At 45.0% G+C, this 16,254-nt stretch overlaps 1 protein-coding gene across 1 annotated transcript in view; it reads left to right on the forward strand.

Annotated features, from left to right (window-relative positions):
* Positions 1-1,132: 1,132 nt before the first annotated feature.
* LOC145359612 (aminopeptidase N-like) overlaps positions 1,133-16,254 on the forward strand; it is a 55,554-nt gene continuing 40,432 nt past the window's right edge. Inside the window, exons 1-4 of the mRNA XM_080214310.1 lie at positions 1,133-1,797; positions 9,436-9,578; positions 12,576-12,712; positions 15,475-15,601. Coding sequence (XP_080070436.1) covers positions 1,166-1,797; positions 9,436-9,578; positions 12,576-12,712; positions 15,475-15,601 — 1,039 coding nt within the window. The 5' untranslated portion in view covers positions 1,133-1,165. The remainder of the gene's footprint in view (positions 1,798-9,435; positions 9,579-12,575; positions 12,713-15,474; positions 15,602-16,254) is intronic.

Below are 16,254 nucleotides of genomic sequence, written 5' to 3' on the forward strand. Positions count from 1 at the left end.
AATCTAACCTCTCCAATTCAACCTCTCCAACCCAACCTCTCCAATCCATCCTCTCCAATCCAACCTCTCCAATCCATCCACTCCAATCCAAGCTTTGCAATCTAACCTCTCCAATCCATCCTCTCCAATCCAACCTCTCCAAATCATCCTCTCCAATCCAACCTCTCCAATCAATCCACTCCAATCCAACCTTTGCAATCTAACCTCTCCAATCCAACCTTTCCAATCCATCCTCTCCAATCCATCCTCTCCAATCAATCCACTCCAATCCAACCTTTGCAATCCATCCTTTCCAATCCATCCTCTCCAATCCAACCTCTCCAAATCATCCTCTCCAATCCAACCTCTCCAAATCATCCTCTCCAATCCATTCTCTCCAAATCATCCTCTCCAATCCAACCTTTCCAATCTAACCTCTCCAAATCATCCTCTCCAATCCATCCTCTCCAAATCATCCTCTCCAATCCATCCTCTCCAAATCATCCTCTCCAATCCAACCTTTCCAATCTAACCTCTCCAATCCAACCTCTCCAATCCAACCTTTCCAATCCATCCTCTCCAATCCAACCTCTCCAATCCATCCACTCCAATCCAACCCTTGCAATCTAACCTCTCCAATCCATCCTCTCCAAATCATCCTCTCCAAATCATCCTCTCCAATCCAACCTCTCCAAATCATCCTCTCCAATCCAACCTTTGCAATCTAACCTCTCCAAATCATCCTCTACAAATCATCCTCTCCAATCCAACCTCTCCACTCCATGCTCAGAGCTCTTTGTGGCTGGAATCATTCTCCTGAATCTCCTTTATACTGGCTTCAGATTCCACAATGATTATGAGTGATCAGCCTGATTTCAGTGACAGCTCCCGAGCTTGACCATTCTCTGCCGGTGGGCTACTTGCTGACTGAGAATTGGTGCGGAGCCGCCGGGGGTTCGGAACATCTGGAATTGTTCAAGGTGGAAATCGGAAACTTTTTTTCTGGGCAACGTCCTGGAGTCGGGTTTTGGAGGCGGGTTTGGACCTTGGTGGAAAGTCAGCAGACTGGGATTTCAGCCAGTTCCTTTTCCAGATGTTTGGAAGCGAGAATTCGGGTTAATCTTTAATCCAGTGGCAGCTACAAAAGGCGCCTGTCCCCTGACTCGGTCCTTCCTGAGCTGCAGACATGGCTAAAGGATTCTTCATCAGTAAGACGCTGCTGGTCGTTGCAGTACTCGCCTCGCTCGCCGCTGTCGCCACGATCATCGCGCTCGCCGTGCTTTACGCCGAGGAGAAGAACGCGTCGCACTCTCCCGCGACGGGATCCCCGCCGGACTCTCCCGGGACGGGATCCCCGCCGGACTCTCCCGGGACGGGATCCCCGCCGGTCTCTCCCGGGACGACCACCCCTCCCGCTGGGAACAAACCCTGGGATGAGTACCGGCTCCCGAAAACCCTGGTCCCGGATCATTACCAGCTTAGCCTCTGGCCACGACTCGACAACCCCGACAAATTCACTTTCAGCGGAGAGTCCATCGTTTTCTTTCGCTGCCGAAACAAGACAGACTTGATTCTGATTCACTGCCACAAACTGAACCTGACACGTCCGCCCGTGCTGAAGGCTGTCAATGGCCTCAGAGTCCCCCGCATCGTGAAATTCTGGCTGCAGAATACCACCCAGTACCTGGTCCTCAAACTCTCCGCCAACCTCTCCGTCGGCAGAAGTTATTCCCTCAACACTACGTTCGAAGGCATCTTGGCGGATGATCTCTCTGGATTTTACAGGAGTGAATACACGAATGAAGCTGGAAAACGAAGGTAAAGTCAGCAATAATTTGGATACACTTTCACTAGCTGTTAAGTTAAAGTTCAATCTCGTTGCATTGGAAACTGTTGGGAGAAAGTTCCCTCTATTCCTGGGATGAAGGGATTAAACCAGGGGAGAGTTCTCCCCCTGATACCCATTCCAGTTTTTTTGGGGGTACTTGATGCCACACTGGGTCGAATGCTGCCCCGATGTCAAAGGCCGTCACTCTCATCTCACCTCTGGAATTCAGCTCTTTGTCCCTGTTTGAACCAAGGCTGTAGTGAGGTCAGGAGCTGAGTGACCCTGGCAAAACCCAAACTGGGCATCACTGAGCAGGTTATTGCTGAGCAGGTGCTGCTTGATAGGGCTGTCAATGACCTCTTCCATCAGTTACTGATGATGGAGAGTAGACTGATAGGGCAGTAATTGGCTGGGTTGGATTTGTCCTGCTTTTTGTGTACAGGATATACCTGGGCAATTTTCCACATTGTTGGGTAGTTGCCAGTATTGTAGCTGTACTGGAAGAGCTTGGCTAGGGGAGCAGCAAGTTCTGGAGCACAAGTCTTCAGTACGATTGCCGGAATGTTTTCAGGGCCCGTTGCCTTTGCAGTATCCAGTGCCTTCAGCCATTTCTTGATATCACGTGGAGTAAATCGAATTGGCTGGAGGCTAGCATCTGAGATGCTGGGGACCACTGGAGGAGGCTGAGATGGATCCATCCACTCGACACTTCTGGCTGAAGATTGCTACAAATGCTTCAGCCTTATCTTTTGCAGTGATTTACTGGGCTCCTCCAGCATTTGTGGATCCTCCTCCTTCAGGGAGTTATTTAATTGCCCGCCAGTATTCATGCCTAGATGTGGCAGGGCTGCAGAGCTTAGATTTGATCCGTTTTTCATGGCATCTCTTAGATCATGTTACTCAGGCTGTGTTTGGTAGAAGTAGACTGTGGGTCATAGCTTCACTCGGCTGACACCTTTTGCCTTCTCCATTCAACTAACATGATCCCTTAACCTGATGGTAATGGATAGTTGTTTGGTATTCCAGAATTTGAGTATCTTAAATGAAAAACTTTTTGCCAAAGTTTCTCATTTTGTACTCAACAGACCAGTCACAAGTTTGACCAACGTCAAGGGGAAGAATTTAGATTGAATGAGAAAAGGCTTTCTCCATGACAACGGTGCTACCAATCATTCCATTTGCCAATCAATCAGTACCCTCTTCTAATGAATTGTTGTTCCTTTTACATTAGGTATTGTTGCAAAATGTCCTGATGAATACATAACAAAAAGCTTCAACAAAAGAGAGTAATGGTAGAGTGGGGAATGTGCCAGACCATGAGGTTATAGGTTGTATACAATTCTGCGGCTGTTGATGGCCCACAGCATCTCGTTCATATCCAGTTTTAAATTGCTGGCCCTCTTCCAAATCAATCCAATTAGCATAATGGAGACTGGTCTGAATGTGCAGACGGACTTTGTCTCCACATCCCTACCAATACTGTGATGGAAAAATATATCTGTTGTACACCCAGTCTAGCAGCTATATCAGAGTGTCATACAGTGCAGAAAAGGCCATTCGGCCCATTGAGGTCCATCAGAGAAAAATCATAAACAATAGAAGCAGGAATAGGTCATTCTGCCCCTCAAGCCATTCGATTAGATCATGACTGATGTGTTTGTGTTTTGAATTCCTCATTCCCAATTACCTCTGATAACCTTTGATTCGCATTCTTAACAAGAGTCTGTCCACCTTTACCTTAACAATATCAATGACCCTGCCTCCACCACCTCCTGAGGCAAAGTTCCAAAGTCGCAGAACCCTCAGAGAGAAAAAAACTTCTCCACATCTCTGTTCTATAAGATCAACCCTTGATCAGAACATTGAATACAGGAGTTGGGACGTCTTGTTGTACAAGACATTGGTAAGGCCACATTTGGAATACTGTGTACCCTTCTGATCATCCAATTACAGAAAGGATATTATTAAATTAGAAAGTTGCAGAAAAGATTTACTAGGATGCTACCGGGACTTGATGAATTGAGTTATAAGAAGAGGCTGGATAGACTGGCACTTTTTTCTCTGGAGTGCAGGAGGCTGAGGGGTGATCTTATAGAGATCTATAAAATAATGAGGGGCATAGATCAGCTAGATAGTTAATATCTTTTCCCAAATGTAAGACAGTCTGAAACTAGAGGGCATAGGTTTAAGATGAGAGGGGAGAGATATAAAAGGGTCCAGAGGGGCAGTTGTTTCACACAGAGAGTGATAAGTGTCTGAAACAAGCTGCCAGAGGTAGTAGTAGAGGCAGGTAAAATTTTTTCTGAATAATCGTTTAGACAGTTACATGGTAAGATGGGTATAGAAGGATATGGCCCAAATGTGGGCAATTGGGACTAGCTTAGTGGTTTAAAAGAAAGAGCAGCATGAACAAGTTGGACTGAAGGGCCTGTTTCTGTGCTGTAAACCTCTACGACTCTAACGCTTCTACAATTGAGACAATTCATAAATCGAAGCATTCGATTCACTAGCCCACCTGAGAGCCAATGGATTTACAACAGTCTTCCACCCAAAGTTATCTCAATGGTTTAAGCATTTTATTTTCTCACAAAACACTCCAATTTCCTTCCTTTGAATCTATAAGCCCTAATATTAAAACAGTGCCCCCTAGCTGTAGATTCACCCGCATGAGGAAACATCAACCTTGTTAAAACCTTTTGTGCACAACGGTCAGTGTCAGGGCCACGCCAGGATCAGTGTTGGGGTTATTGCCAGGGTTTGTACATATTAATGAGTTAAATGTGGGAGGCATGATTGGGAAATTTGCAGTTAGCAAAGTTGGGTGTGTGGTTAGTAGTGAAGCTGTGGATCCAGAATGACAGCAATAGTTTGGTTGAGTGTGTGGAAGAGTAGCAAATGGAATTCTGTATATAAAAGTGTGAGGTAATGCATTGGGGAGGGCAGACAAAGCAAGGGAATGCTCAATAAATGGGAGGATATTGAGAGGGGTTGAGATAGTGAGAGACCTTGGAGTGAGTGTCCACAGGTCCCTGAAGATGGCAGGACAGATGGGTAAGAAAGCAGATGGAATGTCTTCTTTATTGGGCAAGGTATTGAACACAAAACAGGGATGTAAAGCTGGAACTGTATAAAGCGCTGCCTAAGCCACAGCTGGAGTTTTGTGCACAGTTCTAGTCACCGTGTTACAGGAAGGACATGATTGCTCTGGAGAGTGTAGAGATTTACAAGAATGTTGCCAGGGCTGGAAAATTGCAGCTATGAGGAGAGATTGGAGAGGTTAGGGCTGTTTCCTTAGGACAGAGCAGGCTTATGGGTGACCTAATTGGTACAAATGATGAGGGGGCTGTACAGGATAGTCGGGAAAGACTGGTTTTCTCTTAGCTGAGGGGTCAGCTACTAGGGGCAGCGATTGAAGGGGATCGGTAGAAGGATTAGATGGGACATGAGGAAAATCTTTTTCGCCCAGAGGGTGTGGGGGTGTCTGGAATTCACTGCCTGTGCTGGTGGGTGAGGCTGGAACACTCAACTCATTGAAAAGGACCTGGTTCTGAATCTGAGGAGCTGGGATCTGCAGGGCTATGGTCAGTGTGCTGGAGACTGGGATTGAAATGGACGGTGCGCTGGAGACTGGGATTGAAATGGACCGTGCGCTGGAGACTGGGATTGAAATGGACGGTGCGCTGGAGACTGGGATTGAAATGGACGGTGCGCTGGAGACTGGGATTGAAATGGACGGTGCGCTGGAGACTGGGATTGAAATGGACGGTGCGCTGGAGACTGGGATTGAAATGGACGGTGCGCTGGAGACTGGGATTGAAATGGACGGTGCGCTGGAGACTGGGATTGAAATGGACGGTGCACTGGAGAGTGGAATTGAAATGGGCAGCTAGTTTTTCTTTTGGCCAGCGCAGACACAGTGGGCTGAATGACCTCTTTCTACACTGTAACATTTCTATGGAGTCACTTGGGGGCCAGACTGATAAGGACTGCTGATTTCCTTCCCTAAAAGGCATTATTAAAGGTTTTCTACAGCAATCAGTTTTTATCCATGTTTTCAGAGTTTGAGCCTCTGGATTACTAACCCAGTGTGCAACATTGCCCCCTGCTTGATTAGATTACGATTTTCTAAATGTCCTGCTACTATTCATTGTGGGTTCCAGCATTTTCCCAATGACAGAAATTAGCCAAATTTTCCTGCTTTCTGTCTCCTACCTTTCTAGAGTAGAAGAGTCACATTTGTGGTTTTCAAATCCTTTATCCAGAATCCCAGGAATTGTGAATCCAGGGAATTCCAAGACTCTTGGGAATATTGCTTCCACTGAAAGTGAATGATTAAAAAGATTTGATTTTATAATCAATTCACATTATAAGGAAAGGAACAGATGGCACTGACCGATATTTTCTGGGTTAATTGGGTCTTTCCCCACCTGAACTAAACTCCTCCCCCAGTTGCCCAGGCTGGAAAGTTCTGCCCTCTGCTCAATGCCTTCAGTCTATGGCTGGACAATTCCTATCATTTCCACATCTCCCACTGAATAACGGAAACACTCATTGGCACAAATAAACTCTTCTTACAGGTTTGGGAGCAGCTTCACGTAAAACAGTAAGCACAGTGAAATACTCCAGTTATCCACCCAAAAAGGATTCTGACAATTATCCTTGAGGCTTCAAAGCTGAACAGAAAATACATGAGGGTAACATCTTCCACAAGCTGTGAATGAAACACTTTTAACTATGATAATTGGGAGAGAAAATCCATTATAAAACAAAACAAGATAAAAATACCAATTAAATCAATTAGATTTACTAAGATACTACCAGGACGAGGTGGATTGAGTTATAAGGAGAGGCTGAATGGACTGGGACTTTTTCCCTGGAGCGTAGGAGGCTGAGGGGTGACCTTATAGAAGTCTATAAAATAATGAGGGGCATAGACAAGGTGGATAGTCGATATCTTTTCCCAAAGGCAGGGGAGTCTAAAGCTAGGGGGCATTGGTTTAAGGTGAGAGGGGAGAGATACAAAAGTATCCAGAGGGGCAATTTTTTTCACACAGAGAGTGGTGAGTGTCTGGAACAAGCTGCCAGAGGTAGTAGTAGAGATGGGTACAATTTTATCTTTTAAAAAGCATTTAGATAATTACATGGGTACGATGGGTATAGAGGGATATGGGCCAAATGTGGGCAATTGGGATTAGCTTATAGGGGGTTTTAAAAAAAAGGGTGGCGTGGACAAGTGGGCCAAAGGGCCTGTTTCCATGCTGTAAACCTCTGACTCTAAATGGGTGTTTTTCTGGTTGGCGATCAATGACTAGTGGTGTGCCTCAGAGATCAGTGTTGGGACCAAATTGTTTATGATTTACATAGATGATTTGGAGTTGGGGAACAGTGTGTCAAAATTCACAGATGACACTAAAATGAATGGCAGAACAAAGCGTGCAGAGGATGCTGAAAGTCTGCAGAAGCTTTTGGATAGTCTAAGTGAGTGGGCGAGGGTCTGGTAGATGGAGTACAATGTTGATAAATGTGAGGTCATCCATTTTGGTAGGAATGGACTATTATTTAAATGGAAAAAAATTGCAGCATGTTGCTGTGCGGAGGGACCTGGGTGTCCTCGTGGAAGAATCACAAGGGTTTGCAGGTGCAGCAGATAATTAAGAAAGCAAATGGAATTTTGTCCTTCATTGCTAGAGGGATGGAGTTTAAAAACAGCAAGGTTATGTTGCAGCTGTATAAGGTGCTGGTGAGGCCATACTTGGAGTACTGTGTACAGTTTTGGTTTCCTTTCTTACGAAAGGATATACTGGCACTGGAGGAGGTGCAGAGGAGATTCATTAGGTTGATTCCAAAGAATGAGGAGAGATCTTATAGAAATATATAAGATTATGAAGGGAATAGATAAGATAGAAGCAGGGAAGTTGTTTCCACTGGCGAGTGAAACTAGGACAAGGGGGCATAGCCTAAAAATAAGGGGGAGCAGATTTAGGACTGAGTTGAGGAGGAACTTCACACAAAGAGTTGTGAATCTGTGGAATTTGCTGCCCAGTGAAGCAGTTGAGGATACCTCATTGAATGTTTTTAAAGCAAGGATAGATAAATTTTTGAACAATAAAAGAATTAAGGATTATGGTGAGCAGGCGGGTAAGTGGAGCTGAGTCCACAAAAAGATCAGCCATGATCTTATTGAATGGCAGGGCAGGCTCGAGGGGCCAGATGGCTGACTCCTGCTCCTAGTTCTAATGTTCTTATATCTGTAACCCTCATGACGTGCTTGGGCTTGCAAAATCTTACTAACTGTCCTGGCTTGAGACAATTAACATCTCTTTAACCTGTGCTTAACCCTCTCTCCACTCATAATTGTCTGCATTTGATTACCTGTTAAGACTCGGATTCCAACCATTATCTTGTAATGCTTGTGTCTATATATGCCATGTTTGTGAACGCAACTCTTCACTCATCTGATAAAGGGGCAACGCTCTCAAAGCTCGTGCTACTAAATAAACCTGTTGGACTTTAACCTGGTGTTGTGAGACTGCGCCCACCCTAGTCCAATGCCAGCAACTCCACATCAGAAAGAGAAATAAGTAGAGAGAAAGAAAGATTTGATTGTGAGAGTGAGGAAGAAGAGACTGAAAGGATTTCCAATCAAACCTATAGCTTGGTGCATTAATGATGAGGCAGCATGTGCAACACTATTTTCACAAAGCGATGACAGCAGAACACTGAATTTCATACAGGATCTGCAGCTTCCAGATCAAAAACTGCAGTGAGTTGAATTTACGTTTGATTTGTGCAAAAATAACTGTCAGCCTCTCCATCCGTTCGACAGCATTTGGGGCCAGTATGGATTATAGAATACACAATCATTTATGTAATGTCTCTACTGTAACAAAATATAAAATGGGATTGGAGGGGAAGGGTTGGAAGAGGAGGGGAGGGAGAAAAGCTAGGACTTGCCTGGGATGGATGAACATTTTTGAGAGAATCTGGATGGATGGGTAGGAGGCTCTGGATCCCCCTGGTCCCAAAACAATTTGAAAACAAACACTTAGCTCAAAGATTGTTGCATCTGATAAAAATCCTCAAGGTCGGCAGTTGTAAATACTTGGGCCTGAGGGGCAGTTCAAAAAAGGGCCGGGTCATCTCAGGTTATTGCAAGTTGTCCAGGAATAAAACTGGAATTCCTACTTCATCCACTGCTTTCCCAGTTAAATGTGACTGAATTGCATTTCTATTGGTCCCTGTTTAGCCTAGTCACCAAGGCTACACTGAACGGTGACAACAGACTTTGTGCAAGGAATGAATCTGCAAGTAAGAATTATTCAGCAGATTGCCAAAGCTGCTTGTGGAAGTTGTTAGAGGTCAGTGTTACAACATGGATCCTTAAATAATCTCCTCCAGTCAGGATAGAGGCTGGCTGGGATGCTCTGTCGGACAGTCGGCGCAGAACTGATGGGCTAAGTGGCCTCTTTCTGCACTGTAGGAATTTTAGGATTCTATGACTGGTGTATCAGCAAAAATAACAACATACTGGGAAGAAATTGATAAGTGAAATCAGAAGCTTGATGTGAAAATGCATTATTGTGAGTTTCGTGATACTGATGTCTGATTTCCTGCCTTTGATGTTCCAGATACATCGCAACAACCCAGATGCAGCCCACAGATGCCAGAAAGGCGTTCCCCTGTTTTGATGAACCAGCGATGAAAGCAACATTCAACATAACTCTGTACCATAAAAAGGAATACTCTGCAATCTCCAACATGCCGGCAATTAGTCAGTGTCACAAATTTCATTCACTCATTGTTAGTTTTTAATCAAATACCTTGAATAAAATTGACGTGTGGTGATGATGAGTTGCTGTGAAGGATGGATAGATAGTGAGTGGATGAGGCATGGAAGTGGAGTGTGGGAAAGAGGGGAAGAGGCAGGTGTGGGATAGGAGGGGGACGGGGCATTTCACGTCTGGATTTCCCCAGCACTGATTTGCTCCATCACAGTCTTAAATAGGGAGGAGGGTGAAGGGGACCACTCAGTTTGATGCTGGAGAACTTTTCAGAAATGAATCCAGGAGATAATGAGCAGAAACTGGAACAAGCATGAAAGAAATGAGGCAGCACTGAAGTGTCAAGGGCAAATTTTGTTGGACTAATTGGGTATTTGATGAGGTAACAGTTAATGTCTATGTGGACATTAAAAAATATTAATTCACATATTCTCCTTGTTGGGAAACTGAAGCCTGGGAGATGAAAAGGCAATCTCAGCTGCCCTAATCTGGTGAACTAGTGACAATAATCTCTCCCTCAGTGTCAACGAAACGAAGAAGATTGTCATCGACTTCAGGAAGTGTGGAGGGCATGCCCCTGTCTACATCAACAGGGATGAGATAGAAATGGTCGAGAGCTTCAGGTTTTTAGGTGTCCAGATCACCAACAAGCTGTCCTGGTCTCCCCATGCTGACACTATAGTCAAGAAAGCCCAACAATGCCTCGACTTTCTCAGGAGGCTAAGGAGTTTTGGCATGTCAGCTACGACTCTCACCAACTTTTACAGGTGAAAGCATTCTTTCTGGTTGTATCACAGCTTGGTACAGCTCCTGCTCTGTCGAAGATGGTAAGGAACTACGAAAGGTCATGAATGTAGCCCAATCAATCACACAAACCACCCTCCCATCCATTGACTCTACACTTCCCATTGCCTCAGCAAAGCAGCCAGTATAATTAAGGACCCCATGCACCCCGGAAATTCTCTCTTCCACCTTCTTCCATTGGGAAAAAGATACAGAAGCCTGAGGTCACGTACCATCTGACCGAAGAACAGCTTCTTACCTGCTGCTGTCAGACTTCTGAATGGACCTACCTCACATTAAGTTGATCTTTCTCTACACCCTAGCTATGGCTGTAACAGTACATTCTGCACTCACTCGTTTCCTTCTCTATGAACGGTATGCCTTGTCTGTATAGTGCGCAAGAAACAATGCTTTTCACTGTCTGTTAATACATGTGACAATCATAAATCAAATCAGATCAACATAGATACTGAACTGGTTGAAAAATAGGAAAGAGAAAGATTTTGGAAATTGGTGGAATGTAGAAACATAGGAGCAGGATGAGGCCACTCGGCCCATTCAATTAGATTGTTCACCTACCTCTACTCCATTTTACCCACACTAACTGCAGATTCTTTGATGTCATTAGTTATCAGAAATCTATCAGTCTCTAATTTGAACAATGATTGGGCTTCTGCAACCCCTGGGATGGAGAGAATTCCTAAGATTGACCACCCTTTGAGTGAAAAATTTCCTCCTTATCTCAGTCCTTATCCTGGGATTATGTCCACTGGTTTTAAAGCCACCAACCAGGAGAAACATTTCAGCCACATCCACACCCTGCAAGAATTTTATAAGTTTCAACTAAATCACCTCTCATCCTTTGACCCTCCAGAGAATAGAGGGAAAAAACTGCCTCCGAGGAAGGTATTAAATTTTGCTTTTGACTTCACAGAATCTGCCAGCCTTGCTGAATATTTCAGATTTGTGACTTCTGCTGGATTTTATTTTAGTGCCAGAATGTAATCAGGGTTAGGATTTGGAATGTATTGCCTGATAGGGTGGAAGAAACAGATTCAAAGGGAACTTTTCAGAAAGCTCAGCGATAAATACTTAGAAACATTCAAATATTGCAGCAAGAGGAGGCCATTTGGCCTTTTGAGCCTGTTCTCCCTCTTCCTTGCTGACAGGAAACATAATCTCTCCTCCCAAAGGATCCTCCCGCCCACCTATCAGCATCCGGTGCCCCCTCAGCTTTCAGCCATTCCACCATTGGCCATGACCCATAACCCTGAGCATGTGACCCCTGTCTGATTGTAAAAAGTCGGGGCAGCCACTTTCTGAGATTTTTGTGGATCCGATTCCCCATAATCTACCAATCACAATGCTCAAATCTCCATGCATCATTCACTGACTTATCTAAACACCAGCCTGGGGACTGAAAGAGAGAAAGATTATAGAAAAGTGGAGAAAGCAGAGGAGGAGTTGGATGAATTGGATCACTTTCTGAAGAGGCAGCATAGTCTCAGTGGTTTGAATAACCTGCTGAATGTTCCCAGTTCTGCTAACATCATTTCATTCAGATACAAATGATGGTAAAAGTCAAATCAGACAAATTAAATGTGATTAAGTGATTTATACGAAATGAAATATGCTTTTTATTGAAAAAAGTCGTTTGAAAAATCTGCACAATTCTGATAAATTGGCTAGTACTCCAGGGGCGGCACTGTGGCACAGTGGTTGGCACAGTGGTTAGCACTGCTGCCTCACAGCGCCAGGGACCCAGGTTCAATTCGAGCCTTGGGTCACCGTCTGTGCAGAATCTGCACGTTCTCCCCCTGTCTGCGCGGGTTTCCTCCGGGTGCTCGGGTTTCTTCCCACGCTCCAAAGATGTGCGGGTTAGGTGGATGGGCCGTGATAAAATTGTCTCCTAATGTCAGGGGGAAATTTATCGGGGTAAATACGTGGTGTTACGGGGATAGGGCCTTGGTGGGATTGTTGCCTGTGTGGCTCAATGGCCATCTCCTGTATTGTAGGGATCCTGTGAGTTTATTCCTCCCTCAATCAATTTCCTCCCTCAATCAAGAATAAATATTCTTTCAAACTCAAACTTTCTCGCTCCTTCAGGTATTAAACTAACAGTCGTCATATTTCAATGTAATTCATTACATATCAAGGGCTTTTGAGTTTTTCTTGATACAATGAAGTCCTTTCTGTTTTTGCAGGTAATGACACCAAAATGCTCGATGGTAGTGAGTGGATAGTTACCAAATTTGATCAAACACCCAAGATGTCGACTTACCTCCTGGCTTTTATTGTTTCCGACTTTGATTTTCTGCAGACATATACAAATGAAACTTTGGTAAGAGACTCGAAATAAATTATTCTTATTTTAAATTTAAAATTTTAAAACTTTAAAATTTCCTTTGGTGCTGCTTGTGGCGGGAAGTTCTCGCCAGAGTTTTGCTGGGCTGATTGCTCGGAACTATCCAGCTGCAATCCTATAGCTGAGGTCATGTATGAGTTGACTTGCCCAGTGAGATTCTGGATTTTTCGTCATGTGGGTAAGACCAACACTCACCACCTGGGAATTAAAGGTGGCATCTGACATGGTAACTGAATATAAAAATACTATCATTCTCCAACCTGCTCTCTGCTAGGAATTTTTAAAATAGATATTTCACAGTCATATCGTACGTTCAGCAAATCTCAAAAAGGGGTTCTGCATCTTACTTGGTAAAAAATGAAATGTGTAATGATATCACATATGTGCATATATACATGTTATAGAGCAAACTCCATGCTTGCTTCTACACCAGTCTCTGTCCAATCCATAACTCCATCTGGACTATGGTCATGTATATCTTTACATCAGACTGTGGGCAGTCCTATACTCACTCCCACATTAACCATTACTAAGTTGGACACCCTTATACCACAATCTATTCTTAAGTCTGAATTCCTGATATGTACAGAATTGGGACGTTGTCACTTAAGCCTCAGCTCCTTGGCCATTAGGTCTTCTGATTGGATAAATCAATCAACTTGTGCTGGTGACCAACCCAAGGGCCAGTCCCTGTTCATTTCTCCACCAATCCTGTTACTCTTCAGTGGACTGCAAGTCCCCTCCCATTTCTAATTTCAGTGAGCGATATAACCAGAGGAAGGAATGAGGCCATTCCCTGTTTGTCAACTGGAAAACACAATCCTTCTTCCCAAAGGATCCTCCTGCCCACCTATCAGCATCCGGCGTTCTCTGAGATTTCAGCCATTCCACCATTGGCTGTGACCCATGACCCTGAACATGTGACCCTTATCTAGACCTGGGGTGATTGTAAAAGAGTTCAGGGCGGCCACTCTCTGAGATCTCTGTGGATCCAACTCCCCACAATCTACCAATCACAATGCTCAAATCTCCATGCGTTATTCACTGACTGCGGATTTTAAGTGGCTTTAGCATCCAGTTTGTATGAACCAGCCTGAAACCAGCGAGCAGAGGCAATTAAACAACGATCACACATCGGCAGCAGGTAATCTCCTGGCCACTTTGCCAACCCCAAGGCTTCAGCCAAAGTGACCGGCTCTTTACTCTGATCCTGCAGTTTCTATTGGATTTGAGGCAGCTACAGAACACAATTAAAATTCGATCACATAAACACGCAATGCTAATACATTAGCTCAGATTGGTTCAATTGTGCTGAGTGTATTTTCATCATCCTGAAACCTCTTTGAAAATGAAGTTCAGAACACAGCCTGCAGAAACAAAGAGCGGGAAATAATCCAGCTTCCTGAACAAGGAACAGCACGGGGACAGGCCCTTTTGCCCCAAAACGCATCCATGCGGAGTTTAATGGGAGTTGGATGTTAACCTTTAGCAGAAGATGAGAGAAGGCTGGCTGTCTGGGTACGGATCCTGAGGTCAGCTAGACCCTCATTGGCTCCCTGGGTCTGGATAGGAAGTCTAGCTGGAAGCTGAGGAATAATGTCTTGGGCAAAGGCCAAAATATTGTCGGTCTGGCAGTCAAATTGCTCAGGCCACGTTTACAGATTTTCTCATCTAAAGGTCCAGTGAGCAAATTTTGGAAAAATAAGGATTGGCCAAAAAAAACCAAATTTCAAAAAAAAGCTGAAGTTTTAAGAGAAGAAACACTTGCTGAACGAGAGCGCAGCCTATCGTAGCAATCCATTATAACGTTAAATCTGAGCCAGTGAGAGTGGAGGCGGGGGGCAGTGAGAGGGGGTCAGTGAGAGTGAGGGGGGGGCAGTGAGAGAGGGCCAGTGAGAGTAAGGGGGGGCAGTGTGAGGGGGTCAGTAAGAGTGGGGGTGGGGGTGCAGTGAGAGGGGGCCAGTGAAAGTGAAGGGGACAATGAGAGGGGGCCAGTGAGAGTGAGGGGGGGGGGCAGTAAGAGGGAGCCAGTGAGAGTGAGGGTGGGGGCAATGAGAGAGGGCCAGTGAGAGTTGGGGGGGGCAGTGTGAGGGGGTCAGTGAGAGCGGGGGGGGGGGGCGCAGTGTGCGGAGACCAGTGAGAGTGGGAGTGTTTGTGAGGGGAGCAGTGAAAGGGGGCCAGTGAGAATGAGGAGGGAAGTGAGAGGGGGCCAATGAGAGTTGGGGGGGGGCAGTATGTGTGGGGGGCAGTGAAAGTGGGGGTGTGTGTGAGGGGGGCAATGGGAGTGAGGGGGGAGGCAGTGAGGGGGGATAAAATATGTAGGTGAAAGTCTGTGCGAAACCTGAGTCTGGATGCAAGGCAGAAACTCACATCCCACCTCCCCCACCCCCCACTTCACCTCCACCCTGCCCCCCTTCAGTCAATACAGATCTTTTGATACACATCAATGGTGCTTTTTCATTTAAAAAATAGCAATTGTTCCTCTGTGTTGGCACAGTAACGTTCCTAATGGAAAGCCACAGCACAAACTCTCCTTTCCTTGTAAGAGGTAAGGTTTTATACTTTCCTCAGAGAGAGAGTGTTCTGTGGAGCGTTACAATGTTCTCACTACCAAGACCTGATCTTATGTCTTGATGTAAGAGCAGAACTGTTCTTCTGACCTAAAACTCCTTTCAAACAGGAGACTATGAAATTAATACTTAAACTGACAAAAGTTTTCTAAATGTCATCTTTTTCAGATCCGTATTTGGGCACGAAAGCAAGCAATTAAAGAAAAACAGGGAGACTACGCATTTAATGTTACTGGAACAATTCTATCGTATTTTGAACGTTATTACAATATTAGCTATCCACTTCCAAAATCAGGTAAGCTTTTTGAAGTTGGTTTTTATTCAGTGTTTTATTGAGTTAGAAACGTTTGGTGTTGTTTTAGCAACATTCAGTAATCAGAGGAGCGTGATTATTATTTTTAAAAGTCTAACAGGAAACTCCAGGTATTCAAAATTATGCATTCCATTTCTCTAATCAGCACGCATGATGTTTTAGGAGCATTTATCCTGAAAGACAATCTTACCAAAAACATTCTAAGTGCTGAATGAGTGCAAAAATGGGAGAGGATCATGACAATTATTTGGATGAGCTCCCAGTTGCAATCTACGGCACTTAGTTAAAAAAAGGCAGGATGCGGTTCTCTCCAGGAGGGGCAGAACCTATTCATGCCGATGAAGCCGGCTGCTGAGCTCTAGGGGCACCATTGTGCAGGTGTCCCGATCTCACAGTGCACAATCTTCTGTCATAACCCCACCCTACCCCCAATGGATATTGGGACCTGCTGCTGATCACTGTCAGTCTCCCCAGCCTCCACTCCTCCATCAATCACCAGCCCAGCCAATCAAACCACCCCCCCTGCAGAATTCCTCCTTTCTTCGCTCCCTACAGAGCTCCTCCTACCTACTTGCATCATGGCCCCGCCCCTTCAGGCCTCACCCACTCAGGTCCCACCCTGGTGGATGCCTGGT

The sequence above is a fragment of the Carcharhinus amblyrhynchos genome, chromosome 28, assembly GCF_965287045.1.
Source record: "Carcharhinus amblyrhynchos chromosome 28, sCarAmb.v2.hapA, whole genome shotgun sequence".
NCBI classification, from domain to species: Eukaryota; Metazoa; Chordata; class Chondrichthyes; order Carcharhiniformes; family Carcharhinidae; genus Carcharhinus; species Carcharhinus amblyrhynchos.